Source organism: Lepidochelys olivacea, assembly GCF_965140295.1.
Source record: "Lepidochelys olivacea isolate rLepOli2 genome assembly, chromosome: 1".
Classification (NCBI taxonomy): Eukaryota; Metazoa; Chordata; order Testudines; family Cheloniidae; genus Lepidochelys; species Lepidochelys olivacea.
In genome coordinates this window covers 29,007,844-29,032,126 of record NC_140411.1, presented here as the reverse complement: position 1 = coordinate 29,032,126, position 24,283 = coordinate 29,007,844, and the positions used below count along the sequence as shown (strand labels likewise).

General features: G+C 43.8%; 1 protein-coding gene across 1 annotated transcript; it reads left to right on the top strand.

Moving 5' to 3' along the window:
• Positions 1-3,539: 3,539 nt before the first annotated feature.
• Positions 3,540-22,752, top strand: VSTM5 (V-set and transmembrane domain containing 5; the record flags this gene model as incomplete). Its single annotated transcript, XM_084617557.1, has 4 exons — positions 3,540-3,624; positions 20,693-21,022; positions 21,114-21,251; positions 22,709-22,752. The coding sequence occupies 4 exons, from the start codon at positions 3,540-3,542 to the stop codon at positions 22,750-22,752; spliced, it is 597 nt and encodes a 198-aa protein (XP_084473683.1).
• Between the last annotated feature and the right edge of the window lie 1,531 nt (positions 22,753-24,283).

The following is a 24,283-nucleotide window of genomic DNA, read 5'->3' as shown; positions in this document are numbered from 1 at the left end:
GTTAAAAACTTCCCCAAGGTACAAACTTTGCCTTGTCCTTGAACCATATGCTGCCACCACCAAGCGTTTTAAACAAAGAACAGGGAAAGAGACCAATTGGAGACATCTTCCCCCAAAATATCCCCCCAAACTCTACACCTCCTTTCATGGGGAATGTTTGATAAGAATCCTCACCAATTTGTACAGGTGAACACAGACCCAAACCCTTGGATCTTAAGAACAACGAACAATCAATCAGGTTCTTAAAAGAAGAATTTTAATTAAAGAAAAGGTAAAAGAATCACCTCTGTAAAATCAGCATGGTAAATACCTTACAGGGTAATCAGATTCAAAACATAGAGAATCCCTCTAGGCAAAAACCTTAAGTTACAAAAAGACACAAAAACAGGAATATACATTCCATCCAGCACAGCTTATTTTACCAGCCATTAAACAAAAGGAAATCTAACGCATTTCTAGCTAGATTACTTACTAACTTAACAGGAGTTGTAAGGCTGCGTTCCTGATCTGTTCCCAGCAAAAGCATCACACAGACAGAAAAACCCTTTGTTTCCTCCCCTCCAGATTTGAAAGTATCTTGTCCCCTCATTGGTCATTTTGGGTCAGGTGCCAGCGAGGTTACCTTAGCTTCTTAACCCTTTACAGGTGAAAGGATTTTGCCTCTGGCCAGGAGGGATTTTATAGCACTGTATACAGAAAGGTGGTTACCCTTCCCTTTATATTTATGACACCAAGAAAATGGCTCTTGGAGAAAAGGCTGCTGTGTTATACACCTCTCCAATCCCTTGACTATAGGAAATGTGTGACTACTAAAGATAGCTACTTTGGTGCAAAGAAAAAATTCTTAAAATGACCTGGCAACATATCATTGCTGGACCTGTGACTCTAGTGGGATGCTAGTTGTCCATAGTGACAATCAGTAGCACAGTCACGTATCCTTAGTTTTATAAATTCCATTTTTATCCCCATTATTGGCCCACTACTATGACATCTATGCAAAAAACAGCCTCCGGCCTCCAATGAAGAGCTGTCTTTGGGTGTGATTGTGCTGTGTGGGCATACCAAGCAAAGCAGTCAGTTCTCACCTGCAGATGCACCATTACCACTCCTCGCTTATTTTCACACCAACCGACACTCACACTCCTTGGCATTGAAGAAGGTATCTGTGCCCATCTGGGTATTGTGGCTGCATAATTTTATATTCGCCTCAATTTTATTAACAATTCTCTCAAAAAAGGTTTAGGTTGTACAGTTAAATTCTTATCAGAAAATGGCAAAACTAAGGATGTATATGTAACATTAACGCTGCCCCCTTTTGCACATACATTAGCCTACCATCTTTAATAACAAGATCACACACCATTTCTCAAATAATACAAGATAATTTTCTACAGTTATATATACATATGTAGCATGCTATAGTACTGTATGCTGCTCTGTGGAGGCCAGACATACAGAATCCATGAAAGTCACTTATATCCAGGAAATCTGACCAACCCAAGAGGTCAAAAATCATGAATTAAGCCCCCAAATAATATATTTTGGATTCTTTTTATTTACCTTCTTATTTTTAACCTTGAAGGGGGCCATGTTTTCAAGCTTTTCTTAATGGCAACACTACTTCACTGAGTAAGGAAACAGACTTCAGTGAAGTTGTACCCACTTAACACACTGCTATACTTCATCCTAGGAATCTGTCATTTGGGTTGAGCAAATTAGGAACTACAGAATTGTTGCTTTTTGCCTGTTTAGAGCTGTCTCTCTTCCAAGGAGGCAAGATGGTTGCTGTTTTTGAGACTAACTTATACCTGTGGCCATTACCAGCTAGTATGTGACTTCACAGGACTTCAGTCCAGTATCCCTAGCAGGGGTGCTGGTACAATTTTTATAGTGGGGGTGCTGAGAGCCATTGAACCAAACTCTAAACCCGGTATATGATGGAAACTTCTTCAAGACAGACAGATGGTGTAGCAGCACCCCTAGTTCCAGCACCTAAGATCCCTAGGTACACAGATAATTAACTTTCTTCTCATTCCTGAAGGTGCTTCCTCCAGTTAGGGCTAAGGTCTGCTGCTGTGTGTGTAGGGAAACTTGCACTGCTGTTGTCTACGCTGCACGTGTTCTGTGATCAGATGACTTCAATCTCTAGGGTTGGCAAAGCAAATCTGGTGCCTTTTGTGAGTTTTAAATGCCACAAGGAAAAGAAAATATAAGCAAGAGAACAAAAGAATCCTACTTTTGGCCCCGTTCTGCAAACCCTTCCCTCATGCGGGTCATCCCATTGGAGTCAATGGCATGACTTGTGAGAGAAAGGATGGATTATTCTGCCACCCACTGAGGAGTCCCTTACCCCTCAAATAGCCAAAGTGAATAAGGGTAGGAGACTGAGGCCTTAAGTGATTGAGAGTTTTCAGGATCAGGCCCCAAATGTGTATCAAGCTTAATTTCAGTGTGGAAAAACTCATTCTGATCACTGTTACTGTTTGTATTACCATAGCACATAGGAGGCCTAGTCATAGACCAGAATCCCATTGTGCTAGGTGTTGTATACAGGACAAAAGACAGCCCCTGCCCCAAGGAGCTTACAATCTAAGTAACTCATGAAGCGCTTTCTTATTGATTTCTGGAGAGAGGGAAAACGATGACCCATGAGTGGTGGAGTGAAAAGCAGTCACTCATTTCTGTGGGGGAAGGTGCACTGGAGGTTGGGTGGTTCTGCTGCACTCTTTGATCATGCATGTCTGGAGGAACACAGAGTTGCTGTTGTACAGGCTTGCTTATGTTATTTACATCACCCGTGAGTTCCTGGATATTACAGTAAAACAATCCAGTGTGCCTAGAAATAAAAGAGACAGCAGCCTCACTTGGGATTTGTCTTCTGAGGTTCTCTAAGGGGAGTCTCACCAAAGGGGGTCTGAACCTTGGGCCTAGATGGCGTGGAGGGCAGAGTTAGAGGACATTACACCCCATATAGTCTGTTTCCCTGCCACTGTGATGTATTTCCTCCCAGACAAAGGAACTGGCACAAACTTTTCCCTGATCTAACTCCGCTGAAGTCAGCAGAGTTCCACCAGGGATGAATGTGGCCCAGTTCTAAAGTGGTGACGTTGGAATAGTGCATAGTAACGGAGCAGCATTGCTGGCTCCTCTGCAGAACTGCCAATTAGATGCTCATTTCCTGGCTGTATTACAGCATAACTCTGTATAGTAGTTCCTCTTCTCATTGCCGCCCTCAGCCAATTGCATCTTAAATCAATACCAGAGGATCACAGGTTGTGAGCAATGGGAGTAGCCTACTGCTTATGTGTGTGCTTTGTGCGTGGCCGGCAGAACAATCTCAAGCTCCGGCAGAGACAAAGAGTGTGAGAACTGGTTTAGTCAGAGCCTGCAACCAGCTGAACTGGGTCTGCCCTAGGATCAGTGGCAACTCAGGAGAAGGAGAGAGGCCTGATAGCTCTTAGCCAGGCAGCCCTCGGAGCAGGTCATACTGGCCCAGATACCCTGTTAAATGCAACCCCCGGGATTTGCTCTTCTCTCTAATGAGACCTCTACAGGGCTGCAGAAGACAAGGCATCATACTGGGGATTGTGACCCTCTGCCTGGCTGCTGGGTGGGCTCTACAGAGTAAGTGTCCTGGATGAGTTTAATCTGTTTGCTTTGTGCTCTCCCCAGCTTTCTCTCTCTCTTCCTCACCCTACCTTCTTTTCTCCACCCCCTTTTACTTTTCCCTTTCTCTCCTTCTTTTCCCCTTTCCTTCTCCCCGTCTCCTTTCTTCCCATCTCTCTTCCAATCTTTGTTTCTGCTCTCTCTCTCTCTCAGCCCTTTGAGCTGTGTATGAACAATGTAGTTCCTAAGTCTTTGAGAGCAGGGGAATGTTTACATTGTGGTCTTGTGGCATATGCACTTCCAGCCCCTGATGCCAAACTGAACTCAGCGGGTATGTCTACACTGCAATTAAACACCACAGCTGGCCCATGTGAGCTGACTTGGGATTGCGGCGCTCAGGCTAAGGGGCTGTTTAATTGCAGTGTAGACATTCAAGCTCAGGCTGGAGGCCGGGCTCTGGGACCCCGCAATGTGGGAGGGACAGCATGGGGTGTAAGTCTACACAGTGCTTGGCCTTGGAAAAGTAGCTAAGACTGTTCTGGCAGTACTTTTCATTCATGCTGCTGGAGTTTGTGTGTTGTGGGGAATCTACTTAGCTGCTCTTTGCCCTGACAATGTTAATTGTTGGAGACATATAGCCCCAATTTCTGTTCCCTACTCCTTCCGCGGAAGTAAGAAAGCAGATGAGCATTCAGCATTGGGTGAGCTTCAACTCCCAGGCAGGATGAGAGCACATGGATTTAGTAGTGACCCAACAAAGCTGGAAACCAGGTGTAATTCCCACCCCTGGCTGAGAAAGAGGAGGGTTCTACTAATCATATTTTTCTCCTTTATTTTTAAACACAAGAGGAAACAAGAACATTTAGTGCAAACAAACTGTACTTAGGACGAAGGGCCAGAGCAAAATTGAGAAATATGGCAGTGCAGTCAGCAAAAAGCTAAAATAAGCTTAACTCAAAAACACAAAACACCCCGAGTATATTAAAGATGGTGAGCCAAGCTCATCCCTGGTGTAGTACAGTCAGTGGAATTAAACTAGGTATGTATTTGACGTGGTGTTTCCTGTGTTACTTCCAAGGAGAGGGTTAATAGAAGCAGCCAGGACAAGCAGAGAGGGTATTCATATTGGAGTCAGGAGTGCCTGCCTCTGATAATGACTTGTTGTGCAACTCTGTGCAAGTCACTTCACTTAACAGTCCTTCTGTTTACATCTTTATAAAGATTAAATTCCATATCTTCAGCTACAGTAGGATACAGAAGGGGAGTGATGTAGCCATTAGCCCTTTGGTAATTTTACTAACGGTCAATAACATTTTATTTCAAAGCTTTCTCCTCTTCATGAATAATTTCATAGCTGCCAGCTTTTCTCCAAACATATACGCGATCAGAATGCATAAACTCAATTTATGTAGCCATGTTAAGGTCCAGTATATGGTGCATTAGTTTCAATTTTGAACCTCTGCAGGTTGAATAACTTGTAGTCCAGGATTTATAGTCTGCAGAAGATGGAGATCCCATGATACGAGCAATGGTGTCTTCCTGTCAGTTCAGTCTATTCATATTTCTGGGATTTTAGTTAAAGGGATTTTTAGTTATTCCTTGCAGCTCAGCACATGTACTCACAGAGTCATCTTGCAGTCATTCACAAGAAAATGGATTAGGGTTTGATATTTGCTTTCAAGGTTGCCTATTTGGATTGGGCAGGTTCAAGAGATCCAAACTGATTGCATGCTAAAATATATTTATATGTTTACTTTTCAGATTGCCAGACTTTATGTATGTTAGACAAAGATTTTAAAATGTTTGCAGTTAATTTTCTGGCAGAAAATTCTGCCGGAAAATGCATTCTGTGAAAGGAATACAATTACCATGTTCAAAACAATACCATGCATTTATCAAAGCAAGTCACTTTAAAGAGCAAGGTAAAAGGAATACACTTGCCATGACCACACCAACACATAAACCAAAGAACAGCAAAGCCCCTTTAAATAAACACCTGATATGGAGAATTAATCTTTTTAAACAATTTTGAATTGTCGCCAGAACAATTAATTTAACCTAATTTTCACAGCTCCTATTTAATTTTTCACAAGTAAAAAGTGAAATTGACCAATGTGCAAAAGACCTACCAGGAGGGCCTATGCGAGGAGAATCCTGTGCAGCCACAGCAAATGTGCCTTTACCCTGAAAAATTACATTGTAACACTGGCATTGAGGGATTCCATGTTTATCATTTCTTGGGGATTCCAGATCAAATGTGTTCAGTAAACAAATACAAAGATGGGGTTTTATCCCTAGTGCCGATCTTACAAACCTGTGATGTGAGAATTAAACTGTTTTTTCCATCTTGCAACTCCACCAGTAATAACAATTCTGCAGGTTAGATGCTGTGCTGCTGTAGTGAAGGCTGATAGACCTCACAGCTGTAACTAAGAGTGGAGGGTGCTGGCAATTTATCCCATTTATTTTCTTAGGTTGGGAGGGGAAATTGAATTTTGAAAGTACAATTTTTCCATTGAGAATTTTATTCTTTCTGTGTTTGCCTTTGCTGAAATCAAATTTGTGAACTCTCCACAAAACTCCAAACACAGTCCTAAATGATCTTTTCTGTGGAGATCATTTACACTCACTGGAAGGTACCTTTATGCTGCCATAGTGGCATAAAGTGGCCCTAGTTTACCTGAGAGTCAGGCTTTCTGTGTTTTCAAGGGTGCAAATATTTGCAAATTTTATATTTTTTTCAATTGAGCACAGCAAGAAGGGCCATGAAAAGAATTTAAAGGAGAGGTGCTCGCCAACAGCTCCCCCCAAACAAGACGATGTTCTAGTAACAACACAAAACAACCCTTCAGTAGTGAAACTTACCCTTCACTCTTCCAGGTGTTTTGGGTCAATAACTGAGGATTTCAGTCTTCAAGCATCCTTCACCAGCACAATTTTTGTTAATTATTTGCCTTCTGAAAGTTCATATTTCAGCTGTTTCATCCAAATCTGCTTGCAAAAAAAGTGCATGCACAATTGTTGTGCTTACCCATGCAAGTTAGGTATTTGTACATTCAACAGGCCTATTACACGCATAACTGGACAAGGTGTGTGTGTACAGCTCCCTGATTTGATCACGCAATCCTGGTAACTGTGTGTGCAAGTTAGGTGTGCTTTTGGATTCACCATTGTCCTTGAAAATCAGGCCCTAAACCGCTATGAAAATGGGGAGAATTTATTACATGTGAATTACAACTCTGACAAATAACTGACTGCCTTTATGTAGTTTATACATTGCTGTTGTCTCAAATGATTGACTACACTTTATAACAATGGTTTATAACCAATCTGATAGCAGTGCTTCTGTAGTCCTGAAAACATTGCGGGTCAATTGCTAAGTGACTGTGCACTTAAACCCACGACAGAACTTGCTTTTTTGGCCCAGGCAATTAACTTACACAGCAGGTTACCCCAGCAGTGGTAGATAATTTTTCTATTAAATGCAAGATTTTAGAGTAAAGTCCTTCCTGACAAACATGGAAAATGTATATTTATTTATATTGTTGTTTGTTCCATGGCATGAAGTAAATGGTTCAGTTTTTATAAAATTATATTTATATTCACCGTGTATCTGACCATTCCAGTTATACCAGTTGGTAGAATTGGCGTGTCTGAAGGACACACAAAAATAGGATTCTGATATTTGTAACTGGGACAGGGCTTTGGAAATTTCAAGTGTGTCCTCCAGATTTTTAGTCTCAAGAGTCCAGCAAGTATGTTGTAACATGTCACAATGTAAGATACTGACTTTGGGTAGGGTGGGGAAGGGCTAATGTTGCCCGCAGAGAGTGTAGTGTATAGGAATTGGGTTAGTATCCCTTTACATATTTTGTGAGCACTCTAGTGGCACTCATTGTATTCTGTGTTTCAGAAACCACCACAACCCTGCCAGCACAGCAGTGCGTATATGTAGCTAGGCCTTGCATGTTTGATATATTTAGAGAACACAGTTCCTTGGATCCCCCTGTGCCCAGGGGGTTCCTTCATGTTATGTTTATTGATAAAGAGCAAGAGACATAACAGAGAGGATAAGGGACTTGCCACTATGATAAATGGGTGACTGCTGTTAAGCTCAGTTGGTGGAGCTGTGTGTTTTGGGAACTGAAGAAACAGAGTTCTAGTTCGGGGTGAGTGGGTAATCGTGTCTGTTTAAAAAGCTTGTTCTTGGAATCTCCTGTGGTTAGTTACTCTTGTGCACATCTCTCTGTATCTAAGGACAGGTACTTTATAAATGCAGATAGGTGATAGACACTGTTTGGAGTTTCAGCCAAAGAAAATTTTATTCTTTATATACTTTATTCAGACTTTAGTAATAAAAAGATGTCCATCCAATGCTCCGGACAGAGATGCAATGCTTAAAAATTACACAATAACAAACAGGATCAATGAAGAGAAAAATAAGTCTCAGGCAAAGCAGGGACTTGAATGTGGTCTTCTACATCGCAAGTGAGTGCCACAAGCCTACGCTATTTGGGAGGGGTGGAGGTGCAATTGCTGTCACTCTCTCCCCAATGCAGAATAGGATTTTTTAATTTTTTTTGAAATCTCACAGGATGGGAAAACTGTTTCCCTCTCAGCTTTAGTCACAGTATCTCTTTGTAAGTTATCATAGTCTGAGTGTACTAACGGAGTCAGAACTGCATTCTGACAGCATCCTGTTGAATTGCCATTGCACTGAGAACACTGACGCCGATGTTATAATGAAACTATTTTTAATGTGCAGTAATTTCCCCATGTTATTGTTTACAAGGAACAACTTCAGGACAGTACTTTTCAGTGGTCTGTAGAATGCTGTTTGGAGAGCCGCAAAGCTGTTCGGCACAAGAGTGAAGCATCTATCAGTCTTTGGTAGGGACATCTGCTGCTCGCTGTAACCCAGTCCAAGTCTATTTTAGGATTTCCATAAGATTTTTTTTAATCTCACCCATCATGTTAAAGTGAGCTGATTTTCAGCTTGTTTCCTCATATTACTTTTCATATAAACAAGTTACACAGAGTCTAGCTATGAGAGAGGAAGGATGGCCCAGTGGTTATGGCACCAGCCTGAGACATGGCAGACCCCGATACAACTCCCTGCTCTATCACTGGCTTCCTATCTGTCTCATTTAGTTTCTCAGTTCTCCATCTGTACAATGGGGATATTAGCACTGCCCCCCCTCACAGAAGTGGTGTGAGGATAAATGCATTAAGGATCATGAAGGGCTCAGATTCCTCAGTAGGGTGACCAGATGTCCCAGTTTTATAGGGACAGTCCCGATTTTTGGGTCTTTTTCTTATATAAGCCTCTATTACCCTCCACCCCCTGTCCTGATTTTTCACACTTGCTGTCTGGTCACCCTATTCCTCAGTGATGAGGCCCATGTAAATACCACAGATAGCTGCCTCGAGGGCTGTGAAGGGTGGCATCCACAAGAGGGGCTCTAGCTTAGGAAGCATTCTGCTGTGTGAAAAAGTTTCAGAGCCCTGGCTCTGCAGGATATATTTTCTGTATGACAACACTACACATATTAAACAGCTGAAGGCACTACACACAGCCGTCTGGACCAAAGCTCACCTTTGCTAGGAAATATATAACAGCCCCCTCTATCCTACTCCTTGATCTGTATTCCTGTGTTGACACATTCAGTTTTATTACAGCTTGAGGCAAGAGACAAATTTGCAATACTGCCGAGCAAGTGCTATATATTGGCATGATATTCCTGTGGAAATAGGTTTTGCTTCTGCAACAATTCCAAACAAATCCAACATTAAATAGAGTTAATATCATTCATCATGTTACATTCTTTCACTTTGCTTGTTAAAGTAAAACATATTGCCGTAGAACTGTAATTGCAAACATTTCTTCTTTCTTAAAAGTATTACTGGCAGGTCCAGATTAAAGAATTTTGGGACCCTATGCACTATGGAAATTGCCTTCCTCTTCCTTAAACTAGACGGACCATGTGATATACAAGACAATTGCCTCTCTAGGCACAACTTCTGTGTGCTGCCCGCCTGCCCCCTTCAGCTCCCTAGAACAGAGGTTCTCAGCTGGGGGGGTGCTCCCCCTTAGGGGCAGCATCTGACTTTCTGGTGGGGCATGGCAAGCCTTCTGATAGTTTAGTGGTTATGGCAGAAGGGAACAGGTCCAGCCCCGGTCACAGTGTCACTCATTCAGGTTTGGCCCAGCCACCTCTACATCATGAGAGGCAGCAGGGCCAAATCTGAGTGAGTAATGTTGCAACCTGGCATGTTTCCGTGGGATCGCAGCACCACACAGGTTTGGGGGGTGGGGGTGGGGTTTTTCTGTGGTCAATGGCCCCTGTGATGAGGGACCTGTGCAAGGGCACCGAATGCACGTTGGTTAATCCGGGCCTGATTATTGACATGTTTTTAAAATGTAGGCCAAGATTTTGAAAAGTGACTAGTAATTTGGGGTGCCTGATTTGAGATAATTAATTAGCTGTAAAGGAAGGTAAGTGCACAAGTGCCCTAGATAGCTTTTAAAATCTCAGTCTCTATCTGTTTAGCCATTTGGGCTCTGCAGTGTCAGCCACAGATTGTTTACTTCTAACAGAATTGACAAAGCTTGGCCCCACTGAAAATAATGAGAGCTACGGTTACCATATTTCAGGTTCCCAAAAAGAGGACAGTGGGAGGGGGAAATAGGGGGTACAGTTGGCAGTGCAGGAGGGGGTACCTGTGGTGGGGGTACTCACTGGAGGTGGGGGGCAGTGTTGCTCCCTGTCGGTGGCAGGGCAGCTGGCACAAGGCCAGGATGCAGCAACAGCCATTGGTCAGAACCTCCCTGTGGGACCCCCTTCCCAGCATTGCGAGAGGGGGGCAGGATCTGGACCCTTTGGCTTGCAGGGGAATGGCCCAATCAGCCGCAGATGCAGGGGAGGCACCAATTGAGAAGTGGACCAATCAGGGCTCTTTCCAATCTGCAAAAACTCCAGCTATTGTTTATTTGAAAACCCCTTTCAGACAGAGAAAGCAAGCTCAAAAAAGAGGTTCTGTCCTGAAACCCGGATGTAAATGAGAGCATCACACACACACTGCCCTGGTAGAGTTCCCTCTCTGGCTGGGCACTCCCCAGGCTGCTGTGTTTGAGGCCTACTTCCCTGGGCCCTCTGTGCTTTGCAAGTCTCATGTGTCTGAACAGAGTACAGGCACTGCTCCTTGCTGGGGTCTTTAGATACACTCTCTGGGTGCAGATCCCCTGTCTCACACCCACTACTGAGAGCTGAGACCACCCAGTCTAACTGCCTAGCCCTCGGGACTGATGCTGACCCCTCAAAGTCCCCTGTAATTTAAGCACACCTGTTCCCACAGTTCTACCTTATGGGTACTCAGGTTTATAGTTTAATTGTTCAGGACATGTGACAGTGAAAGCCAACAGACAGACTTTGCATCAGATTCCAGACACAATTACTCTTTACTTAAATAGCACAAGAAATATACAAATCTAGACAAAATAATAAATGTAAGCCACACACCTCCTGAATGTGGTGGGCTGTCCCACATAGTGGCACCGAGGCCACTTAGAGAGAGAAAAATGAGTCTGCTCTACAGCCTTAGCTAACAGCCAGTTGGCTTTTAGCTCATGCTGTAGAGACTCATGCACTAAACTCCAGAGCTCCCTGGTTCGATCCCGCCCACTGATGACCAGGGTCTGGAGGCGTTACATATGCATTTACCTGTCTCAATTTCCTCACCACTCTGGAGAGTTTACTGGGCTTAATCATAGAATCATAGAATAACAGAGTTGGAAGGGACCTCTGGAGGCCATCTAGTCCAACCCCCTGCCCAGAGCAGGACCAATCCCAACTAAATCATCCCAGCCAGGGCTTTGTCAAGCCTGACCTTAAAAACTTCTAAGGAAGGGGATTCCACCACCTCCCTAGGTAACGCATTCCAGTGTTTCACCACCCTCTTAGTGAAAAAGTTTTTTCTAATATCCAACCTAAACCTCCCGCACTGCAACTTGAGACCATTACTCCTTGTCCTGTCATCTGCTATCACTGAGAATAGTCTAGATCCATCCTCTTTGGATCCACCTTTCAGGTAGTTAAAAGCAGGTATCAAATCCCCCCTCATTCTTCTCTTCCGTAGACTAAACAATCCCAGTTCCCTCAGCCTCTCCTCATAACTCATGTGTTCCAGTCCCCTAATCGTTTTTGTTGCCCTTCGCTGGACTCTCTCCAATTTCTCCACATCCTTCTTGTAGTGTGCAGCCCAAAACTGGATACAGTACTCCAGATGAGGCCTCACCAATGTCAAATAGAGGGGAATGATCACGTCCCTCGATCTGCTGGCAATGCCCCTACTTATACAGCCCAAAATGCCATTGGCCTTCTTGGCAACAAGGGCACACTGTTGACTCATATCCAGCTTCTCGTCCACTGTCACCCCTAAGTCCTTCCTTCCATTTAGTCCCTAGTCTGTAGCAGTGCATTGGATTCTTCCGTCCTAAGTGCAGGACTCTGCACTTGTCCTTGTTGAACCTCATCATATTTCTTTTGGCCCAATCCTCCAATTTGTCTAGGTCCTTCTGTATCCTATCCCTACCCTCCAGCATATCTACCACTCCTCCCAGTTTAGTGTCATCCGCAAACTTGCTGAGGGTGCAATCCACACCATCCTCCAGATCATTTATGAAGATATTGAACAAAACCGGCCCCAGGACCAACCCTTGGGGCACTCCGCTAGATACCGGCTGCCAACTAGACATGGAGCCATTGATCACTACCCGTTGAGTCCGACAATCTAGCCAACTTTCTACCCACCTTGTAGTGCATCCATCCAGCCCATACTTCTTTAACTTGCTGACAAGAATACTGTGGGAGACCATGTCAAAAGCTTTGCTAAAGTCGAGGAATAACACGTCCACTGCTTTCCCTTCATCCGCAGAACCAGTTATCTCATCATAGAAGGCAATTAGATTAGTCAGGCATGACTTTCCCTTGGTGAATCCATGCTGACTGCTCCTGATCACTTTCCTCTCATCTAAGTGCTTCAGAATTGATTCCTTGAGGACATGCTCCATGATTTTTCCAGGGACTGAGGTGAGGCTGACCAGCCTGTAGTTCCCAGGATCATCCCAGGATCATCCTTAAGACAGAATCCTCTGAGGAATTGAGGTTCCCTGTCTTGCACATGGCTTCTCTGGAGAACTGTGAGTTCCTCACCCACTTTGCTCCAAACAGCTTGTTTCCTTTCACCTTGGCTGTCCACAGTTAAACAGAACCCGCTTGCTACAAAAGCATCCCCAACTCTTCCCTCCCCTGCCCAAAGCTTCCCTTTCCCCAAGAGGTTATGAGACACATTTTCTCAGTGCCCTTTTTCCTTCTACAATACTTGCTTTCACTGCTGTTGGAACTTGTTGGAAATTCACCATGCTCATAAATCCCACACATGCTGCCATCAAATATGTCACAGTTCCCAAGGTAATTGCACCTCTGACCCCTCTATGGCCTCCTTAAGGACATCCCACTTAGATCTTGGGCCTCCAGCCCTTTCTCAGAGCGGGATCCTGCAGTCTGCTTCCTCCAGACTGGGACTTAGGCTGCAGAATCTTTTAATTTACTATGATTATCTCAGCAGGTCTGACTTTAGTTCAGCACCTGCAGTCCTGTTCTCTCAGAGGCAATAACAGGGTTAATCAGTGACCAGCCAGTTTTCCTAAAGCAAAGTATCAGTTATTCAGAACAAAAGCATTACAGAGAAAACATACCTTTAAAAACAACGAAGACTATAGACTATAACAGGGTTCAAAAAAGAACTAGATACATTCATGGAGGACAAGTCCATCAATGGCTACTAGCCAGGATGGGCAGAGATGGTGTCCCTAACCTCCGTTTGCTAGAAGCTGGGAATGGGCAATGGATGGGGATGGATCACTTGATAATTACTTGTTCTGTTCATTCCCTCTGAAGCACCTGGCATTGGCCACTGCCAGAAGACAGGATACTGGGCTAGTTGGACCTTTGGTCTGACCCAGTATGGCCACTCTTATGTTCTTAACAAATTGAATATTTGAAGACTTACCAGGCAGACATCCATCATCCATATAGGGACTCTGGTAGGATTAAGTACTTCAGGGTCTGCCTTTCTTGGTCACAGTCTCAAGTCCATTCTTGGATTGAGGGTGAGCAGTATCGCCAAACCCAAAGGTTCAAAAGTCATGACTCAGACTCTCTCAGAATCATAAGATAGGTCCAAAAATCATTAGATAGATAGGTAGATAGATAGATAGATAGATGATAGTGGTGGGTTTTTTGGTTTGTTTTGATTTTTAAACTTCCCCTGCCCATCCCCAGTGTGTGTCACCAAATCTCCCAGAGTAACACGTGTGGTGATTTTAGCCTCTGTTGCAGAGCTCTCAGCCCCCACATCAGCCCATCCCCTTCCCAGCAATGAATTCTTCCCCCAGTCTCCAAACCAGTCCTGCCCCCCACCCTACCCGCATCACAGCCCCACCTCTGCTCCTCCTGGGGTTCTTCACCCACCTCTCCCAGACCCGGGGTTGCTGCAGCAGGGTCCCTCTCCCCCTTCCAGGTGGTGGGGCAGCTCCAGGGGGCTCATCACCCCCCTTTGTCCCTTTCTGGGCTGGATGCTGCAGGGAGGCAGAGGCAGGGAGCGGAGGCGCTGTCCTGCCTCTGTTGTTCACAGGACGGGAGGAGGGAGCCAGCTGAGCTGTTGGGCTCTTTCTGTTCCCTCCTCCCCTCCCCTTCTGTGAGAATGACTTCAGGTTACTATGGAGAGAGAGAGAGAGAAAGAGCTCTTCCTACAGCAGCTCTGATTGGTCACTCAACCCCAGGAGGTGGGAAAGCAAGGCAGACAGCCAATCAGAGGGGATTTCCCCTCAGGCAGAGCTCAAACAAATAAATTCACTGTAGGTCTGGAGATCCTGGCCTCATGGCCAGAGCAGTGTCAGCCCCAGCCAAAATCCCAACATTCATGAAAAAATGTTGAGAGTTAGCAACACTGGGCGAGCGACCCACTGCCTCACATCAAGGAGGTCTTGTGTGGCAGAACTCTCTACAGTATCTAGACCAGTCTATACTATCGCCCCCAGGGTGACACGTCCCCAGGCTTGTTATCTGTGTTGGGAATTTGATTAATTATTCCCCCAATGACTTTAATTCCTTCAGGAAACCTGATAACTCCTCCACTGAGCCAAGGATATAGTCACTAGCTTGCCCATAATAATACATATAACAGTTATCAAGTTGATACACTAGTTTTTAAATATGCCATGTGTCCATAGCATCAGTCAGAGAGAGTTTTGCTGTTGACTTGGATGGGACCTTGTGTGGCTCATAAGGATTCGAATCTCAGCCACTGTGCTAGTCTATGATCTGTTCTCTAACAAAATAGCTAGTAAACTGTTTCAGAATGAGACAACCAAGAGGCACATGGTAGATAAAATGTGTAAGCAGAAACCCACATATGTGTAAGGTATGAGCTAAACACTGAAGGTGTTTGCCAGGAGAGTATATGTGAAAACCCCACCCACTGGCAGATATTCACCCATGCCTGCCAAAACAAACAGCCTTTTACATTATAGCGTTAGTTACATAGGTTTATAGCCACACCTAGTTTTTCCAGTTATAAGTGAGAACTGTTAAAGATGTCAAGGAACCAACACAGTAGATAATCAAGTTGACTCCGCACCTCTGATCCAGAAAATTCAGAGATTGTCATTCAGGCCTGGTCTACACTACAAAGTTAGGTCAATATAAGCTGCTTTGCATTGACCTAATTGTTCATGTGGCTACACTTAATTTGTCTCCTACCAGTGTAAGTACCCCATTACAGCGATGCAGTAACACAACCTCCCTGAGTGGTGTTGAGCCATGAGTGATGTACTGAGGTTGATGCAGTGAGAATGTAGACACTGCATTACTTATGTTGACCCTAACAGTCCTCTAGCAGCTGTCCCACAATGCCTGACGCTGACCACTCTGGTCACAATTGTGAACTCCATTGCCCAGGGGTCATGGAGACTGGAAACCCCCTCGCTCCCCGCTTTAAATCCCCACAAGTTTTTGCAATGCCTTTTCCTGATTGTCCAGCTTGGCGAGCACATCGAGCAGATCTCCTTTGTTACGTGCAACTGCCCAGTTGACCATGCCGGCTACACTCTCCAAATGTGCTCTAGCTTGGAGTAGATAGGAGATACTGGATCTCCTGCGCCTGTGGGGAGAAGCAGCTCCACAAGCACAGATATGGACAAGCTGTAGAAACATGGACATCTATGAGCAGATTGCGTGGGGGATGCAGAAGGGGTACAACAGGGACCAGCACTCGTGCTGCATGAAAGCAAAGGAACTGCATCAGGCGTATCAGAAGGCCAGGGAGGCCAACAGTCAATCTGGTACCAAGCCACAAACCTGCTGCTTTTACAAAGAGCTGCATGACAAACATAGGAGAGACCCCACTACCACCCCACAGACCACCACGGATACCTCCAAGGAGACTGAGCCACAGGCCCCCGGGGTGAACAGCAAGGATGAGGCGGAGGTAGAGGAGGCCTGGCTGATTGCATTGCTCCCAAGGGGTTGGAGTGATTCCCGGGATCTGTGTGTGTTGGGGCACTAGGGAGTGGGTGGTTCTGTGTGGGGTGTTGGGCAGTTGTGGTGGGGCTATAGGGGGGTGTTGGGCAGCGGTATTGGTGTGCAAGGCACTGTGCCTTTATGGTGGGGGAATTTGTGGGGGGGGGTGCTGGGCATAACGGGTACGGGGGGCACTGGGCATAGGGATGTTGGTGAAGCTTCCTTGGTGATCCACCAGTTCTTGCATAGCCACAGAAAAGTAGCTCTTTCTGTTGTACTCTGTGACAAGGTAGTCTGGTACTAAAATAGGGACATATGTGGCATCTATTGCTCCCATGCAGTTCAGGAACCCCATTGCTGCAAATCCATCCACTCTGTCCTGCACAAAGCCGAGAGTCACAGTCCTGCATTGCAGCGGATGATTAATGGGTCCTGCACACTTGCATGACAACAGCACCCACAGTGGATTTTCTGACTTCAAAATGATTTTGCATTGACCAGTAGCAATCTGGCATTGCCAGTTTCCACAGCATGATCGCCACTCGCTTCTCCACTGTCTGTGCAGCTCTTATTTTGGTGTCCTTGTGCTGGACGGTTGGAATGAACCCAGCACCCAGATCCAGGAATGTAGCCTTGCACATCTGTAAGTTCTGCAGCCACTGTTCTTCATTCCACCCCTGCATTATGATGGGATCCCACCAGTCACTCCTCATTTCTTGGGCCCAGAAGTGGCACTCCACTGTCTGCAGCTGCTCTGTGAACACTACCAACAACCTTGAATTGGTTCTTGCTCTGTCTTAGAGCAATCCGTCCTCCAAGAAATTTGTCATGTTCCACACTGATTCCGGTCTTCTTATGGCTCTGCAAATACTGGTGGATTGTGCATCCTGTGCTTTCAATGCTTATGACAATAGTACAGAACTGCACAGGCTCCATGCTTCAGTCAGAGATGGCAGAAACAAAGAGGGCTCTGCAGGTTCCTGAGATTTTTTAAAAAGCACAAAAATTACAGATATAGATGACACTATGGGCTGGAGACAGTTGCACATTGAGAAGTTGGCCCTTTGCGCCCAGTTACCCTTGAGCTACTCTTTCTGCTCCACCAAGCATTGCCAAATTCCCCAAAAGACAGTGAGCTGGATGGTTGCAGGTTGCACACCAGGATACCTAACCATGGTCCTCTGACACAAGCACTCCTGGGGACTACACACAGCGCCACCACAAGTATGCATGCACACAAGCAATATACGACCTGCGGCGGCTTTATGCTGATATAACTTTAAGATTAAACTCGATAAGTTTATGGAGGAGATGGTATGATGGGATAACATGGTTTTGGTATTTAAATATTCATGGTAAATAGGCCCAATGGACTGTGATGGGTTTTTAGATGAGGTAAGATCCAAGTTACCCGGGAAAGAATTTTCTGTAGTATCTGGCTGATGAATCTTGCCCATATGCTCAGGGTTTAGCTGATCGCCATATTTGGGGTCGGGAAGGAATTTTCCTCCAGGGCAGATTGGAAGAGGCCCTGGAGGTTTTTCGCCTTCCTCTGTAGCATGGGGCACGGGTCACTTGCTGGAGGATTCTCTGCTCCTTGAGGTCTTCAAACTACAATTTGAGGACTTCAATAGCACAGAGATAGGTGTGAGGTCTTTTTTAGGAGTGGTGGGTGAAATTCTGTGGCCTGCATTGTGCAGGAGGTCAGACTAGATGATCATAATGGTCCCTTCTGACCTAAATATCTATGAATCTATGAATCTATAAGTTGCATCGACCAAAGTTTGTAGTGTAGACGTGGCCTCAGTCCTTTTCAAACAAATGGGAATCGAGACTGAAGTGCTGGAAAATGCAGCCTAAGACTACCAAGCAGATCATAATTACAGAGCTGATCCCCAAAGATGAGAATATTCTCACGAGTAAGTGATACTCACTGGCAAGTAAGGGCTGCACAATCAGACTCTTAGCGGGCTCCAGACAATATATACGTTTTAAACACCAGAGAGAAACTCCTATTGTCCGAGGCCTTTGGGTGGAAAGTTTTAAAAGTGCTGGTTACAGCAATCGAAGGTCATTGTTACTGGATGTAGAAAATAGAGAGGGAACCAAACTATTACAGTAGGTGACCTAGACCCATCCTTGGCCAGTGCAGGATTGTTCCCTAGAATAGTACAATTACTTGTGCACTGTCCCATTTTGGTTTAAATGCCCTCCAGTCCTCTGACCATTTTTGTTGCTTTTCTCTGAATTCTCTCCAGTTAGTCAATAATAAGGCGCCCGCTACCCTCTCTGTAATATGATACCTTTGTCTCTGCTGCCCAAAATTGCATTGGCCTTTTGTTGCTTGCTATATCACATTACAATCACACAGTATCAGCCCAAAGTCATTGTTAGGCAGTGCTGTCTTCAGGTTTCTCCATTCAATTGAATGTCTGCTTTTTGGATTATTTCTCTCCTCCCCTACCCCTGATCTCTCAGCTTCCTTCCTCCCCTTCCCCCCCAAATCCACAGTATCCAGATCCCATAGCCAAAGCCACAACACCCATATTTATGTGATAAGTGGACGATGACCTGAAATGGGATTCACTGTTGTGTGGTGCAATTTGTAAACAGTAGGAAAATCCACAGGTGGTTTTCTTTGATAGAAGAATTTTCCCTAACTGTTGCTGAGGATGGATTTTAACTTCAGTTCCATTGGCAGGTAGCCGTTGCTTTTTCTATAATCAAATTGGTCTGCTAAATCTCTTCTAAATCATTTTAAAATTGTAGCAGTATAGCACATAAGCATGTATATCTCTTTGCCAAACTCCAGAAGAAGGAAATTCGAGCTGTAAAGGGAAGGAGACAACGTGTTTGCTGATTGTTTTTCTCTGGCAATTGGGAGAGAGAAGAGGAGAAATTGAAATTCACCTGAAATGTCTGCTTTTAAACTTAATCAGTTGCGTGAGCATCTGATTTTTAAGAGGAAGCTGCATCTCTGCTGTATCAACCAGGCAAGGTACTAACAAGCTTCAACAGGATTTTATTTTCAAAGTGGAAACCTCTTTACCAAGCTGCTGCTGCACCCTCTGTTCTCTCTCCCAACCCCTCAGCTCCTCCTCCTCCTTCCTGTTTCCTGTCCTTTCAGACTCCCAGCAGCCAGTGCTCCCAATTCTAATAATTACAAGCAACTTCTAAACACCACAATCTCCCCACAACAGCACCCATCCCTAATCCAAGGGAAAAGTGAAGCTTTTTGTTTGTGTAATTGTTTTCTCTTAGTCCTCAGGAGAAGCAGAGCCATCTAGCTATTGCACATTGAAAAGTCTATAGATTCATAGTTCCCAAACTGTGGTTAGCAAAGAACTTAGTGACGTTGCAAAAAAGAGCTGGCTGGTCACCTGGTGGTGCCTCATCTTCCTCATTTCCAGCTGCTAAACTGTATTAAAAGAAGTTTAAAATACATGAACCTAAGATTACTTTTGCATGTCTGCATTTTCTCTAGTTGCCACTGGGATGTGATTGTCATCACGGACGTAATGAGAGGTCATACATGAAACAATCTGTGTATTAAGGTGTGGTGCACGCTCTGAAAAGCCTGAAAACTCCTGATTCTGTGTTTATGGAGAGGAAGGGTGGTTCAGGGTTAGAGTGCTAGACTCCTCCCTGGGGGAGGTTTAGATTGGATATTAGGAAAAACTTTTTCACTAAGAGGGTGGTGAAACACTGGAATGCGTTACCTAGGGAGGTGGTAGAATCTCCTTCCTTAGAGGTTTTTAAGGTAAGGCTTGACAAAGCCCTGGCTGGGATGATTTAACTGGGAATTGGTCCTGCTTCGAGCAGGGGGTTGGACTAGATGACCTTCTGGGGTCCCTTCCAACCCTGATATTCTATGATTCTATGATATTCTATGACTTGGGACAATCAAGTTCAGTTTCTTCCTTTACCGCAGACTTCCTTTGTGACCTTGGGTTAGTCACTTAGTCTTTCAGTTCCCTCTCTGTAAAGTGGAATTATTACACTTACGTACCTCAAAGGGATGTTGTGAGGATAAATACATGAAAAAATTGTGAGACAGTCTGATACTACCGTGATGGGACCACGTAAGTTCCTAAGATAGATAAACTGAAAACAAACCAGGAAGCAAAAATAACAGTTTCTTAAAGTAAATAGTGATTTTGGCTTCCCAACTTGAGACACCTTAAAGGGGCCCAGTTTTCAGAGAATGCTGAGCATCCACCCTTAGGCACCATCAAGGTGTCTCCAGTTGGGCACCCAAAGACTGAGGTACATAATAAAATCACTAGTCACTTAGGAAAATCTGTACCTCTCTTCCCTCTACCTTAAAGGAGGAATGCTACAGTATTGTTTAAGCCTGGCATTAGTCTGAAATCTGATCTGTTCCTGACCATTAGCCACTGTCATGCTGATCACTCTAATATAATGTATGAACTGCCCTCACTATAAGTCATGCTTGCTGTAGTACTGCATCAGCACTCACTGCCCAACCCTCCCTTGTTTTTCAGCCCAAGGAGGAGTATCTTTACTAGTCCCGCAACCCAACATAAACGCCACTGTGGCACAAAATATTCTCCTCTCTGTTGAATATTCTTGCAAAGGCATAGTCTCCATTGAGTGGAAGCATGTGTCGAGTTGGGGCACCAACAAAATTGTGGAGTGGAAACCGGGGAGTTATACTAACATATCCAAAAGTTACAAGGACCGAGTGAATACTTATGAAAATGGCTCTATACAGCTTCTGAATGTAGGCGTGAGAGATGCTGGCTATTATGTTGTCACCATAACAGAAGAGTTGGGAACCAACATCTACGGCACCATCGTATTAACTGTCTATGGTATGAACTAATCAATAGTTCTTTTATTCTACCATTTAAATATATATGTGCTCATGACCAACTTCATAATGTTATGTTTTTCCCTCCTTAGAGATTATCTATGAAGATTTACATTTTGTAGCTGTCTTCTTTGCATTTCTCACTGCTGTGTCTGCAGTTTTAGTCTGCTGCATGTGGTTCTGTAATAAATCTGTGCATCTATTCCAGAATAAGAGAGACAAGTTTAAAGGTAATTTTCTGAGTGTGGACATCATCATGTAATGAGATTTCCATGCCTAAATTATGAACATTTGTTCACTTGTGATTTGGTCCTGGGAGGTGCTAAGCATCGATACCTCCCACTGACTTCAATGAGAGTTACTGATCCTCAAGATCAAGCCTCTAATGTAGGCCAGTGAAGACTGCTCGCTATTGTTAAAAGTCCTACTTATAATTAGACTTTTTTAAAAAAAAAACACTAGGAAATGTACTGTCAGGAACAACTCTGAATTGCAACGCTTCAGGCAACTTTTGTACTGGCTGAGTAACAAGCCAAGATGATACCAGATTATGCTACAGAGAATATGCTTCCTTCTGTACCCAGGTCCTACCCAACGCTTCACTAGTTTGAGGCCCTCAACCATCTTCCTTCTCAGTGCAGACCTTCCAGTGGCTTTTTCCTGTTGGTAAAAAGTCGGTATTTTTGCCTATCTGGGTACAATTTAAATTTTTTAATTGTGACCAAGCTGGAAAAATAGACCTTTTACCACACAAATAAAGAAAGTTTAAGTTCTGAGGCAGTGTGGTCCAAATCATCTTTTTTTTTAACTCTGCTAAAGTCAGTGAGTTATAGAAGGGATAAATTTGGTCCAGTAGGTCTCTTTCATCTCTTACTTCTATGCTTGTAAGACCCCAAAAGGTTTTCATACATACACAACGTATTTCTGCAACTGCTGTTGCAGCTGAAAACTCTTTCATTATGTGCACTAAATATACATTGCCATGGTTTACCTAAGCTGAACATTTACTCAGCCTCTTAGGGGACGGCCATTTTGTACAACATACTCCCCTGTGGGCACAGATGCAGAAAATAGGATATTTGACTCAACAGCAAACAAAATTTGTTGTATCAGACCAACCCAATGATCCATCAGCTTCAGGACCTCACCCAGGGGAATGGTCTAAATAGAGCTCAGTTCTGAGATTCCACCCCTTCCCCCATCTTCCATCAAGGAATTTGCAATCTAATGCTATTTTTGCTGTGAGTCCTGATTTAAGGAGTTTGTTCAGAGAAGGTCCACCTGCTCTGAAACCAGCCAGTGCAGGCATTCTGCCAGAGCCAGAGCTTTGTAAACATCAGAGTAAAGTGCAACCCTTATCTGGCTGGCCAAATTTGGGGATGACAGTGTATAGTCAGCCACAACAGGTTATGGTATCTTAGTGGTCTTCTCTTTGAAGAAACCAGTATCGTTTATGTTTTTAAACATGGTGAGGGGCAGTGTATGTGGTTAACTGAAATATTTTTAAATACCTTTACTAAATTTAAAAAATAATATACAATCCCAGAGTAATCATGTCTGAGCAAGTTTGTACTAATGACAAAAGGTTCAGAGCAGCTCTGATATTAACATTAGGTGGATTGTTAATTTTGGAATGTTGGTCTTCTAATTGATTTTCAGATCAATACATTTCTTTTTTTATTTGCAGAAAGAACAGCTGAAGAGATTGAACTGCAAACCATTGAGTGTTAGCCAAGAACATTTCATAACAAATAACATTTCTACCTCAAGAAAAAATGGTAAAGGAAAGGGGGGGAACCCACAAAAGGTAAAGTTTTTATACAATCGTTTTTTAATATGACTGATATAGAAACTTCCTGACTTGGAAATAAGACGAACGTCAATTGGAGATGGAATCAGAGCTGTATGTATGGAGCCTCTTGCAACTGTGAAGATTTCAGTTCTACCATTTACACTGGACAAGGTCAAAGTGAACAGACTGCTTTCTTTGTTGAGCTTGGGCACTATTTATGGTCTATATAATAAGATCTATAGCCTGTATCTCTCTCAAAAAAACAAACCGATCATACTACATTGGCTACGTAATACTGGGAAATATAAAAAGGACTTGGTTAGGGTCTTAACAGACATTTGTTGTGCTAATAAGCATCCCAGCTAATGCAAGTTTCCCATCACAAATAGGCAGCAGACTAGACCTCAACATTCTTTCACATGTTGTAATTATGCATTAATGTATTAAATTATTAATTTAAAAAAATTAAGGACAGTATACTGTATACTACATATTATGCTGCTATCTTCAGGCAAAAAGAATTCGCTGAAGCCTCTGAAGACTATTATAATTCATCATGAGACAAAAGTGAATTTGAGCCAATGACCCCATGGTTGAAGTTCCATCACTCAGTCTCTTTATGATTGTTTACATTGCAAACACCTAGAAGATAATAAGTTGATAAATAACAGTCAGCATGGATTTGTCAAGAACAAATTGTGTCATACCAACCTGATAGCTTTCTTTGCCAGGGTAACAAGCCTTATAGATAGGGAGGAAGTGGTAGATGTGGTATATCTTGACTTTAGTAAGACTTTTGATACTGTCTTGCATGACCTTCTCATAAACAAACTAGGGAAATACAACCTAGATGGAGCTACTAGAAGATGGGTGCATAACTCATTGGAAAATCGTTGCCAGAGAATAGTTATCAGTGGTTCACAGTCATGCTGGAAGGGCATAATGAGTGGGGTCCCGGAGGGGTCGGTTCTGAGTCCTGTTCTGTTCAATGTCTTCATCAGTGATTTAGATAATGGCACAGAGAGTTTGCGGATGATACCAAGCTGGGAGGAGTTGCAGGTGCTTTGGAGGATAGGATTAAAATTCAAAATGAACTGGAGAAATGGTCTGAAGCAAATAGGATGAAATTCAATAAGGACAAACACTAAGTACACCAATTAGGAAGGAACAATCAGTTGCATACATACAAAATGGGAAATGACTGCCTAGAAAGGAGTTCTGCAGAAAGGGATCTGGGGTCATGGTGGATCACAAGCTAAATATGAGTCAACAGTGTAACACTGCTGAAAAAAAGCAAACATCATTCTGGGGTGTATTAGCAGGAGTATTGTAAAAAAGACAAGAGAAGTAATTGTTTTGCTGTACACCGCGCTGATTAGGCCTCAACTGGAGTATTGTGTCCAGTTCTGGGTGTCACATTTCAGGAAAGATGTGGACAAATTGGAGAACGTCCAGAGAAGAGCAACAAAA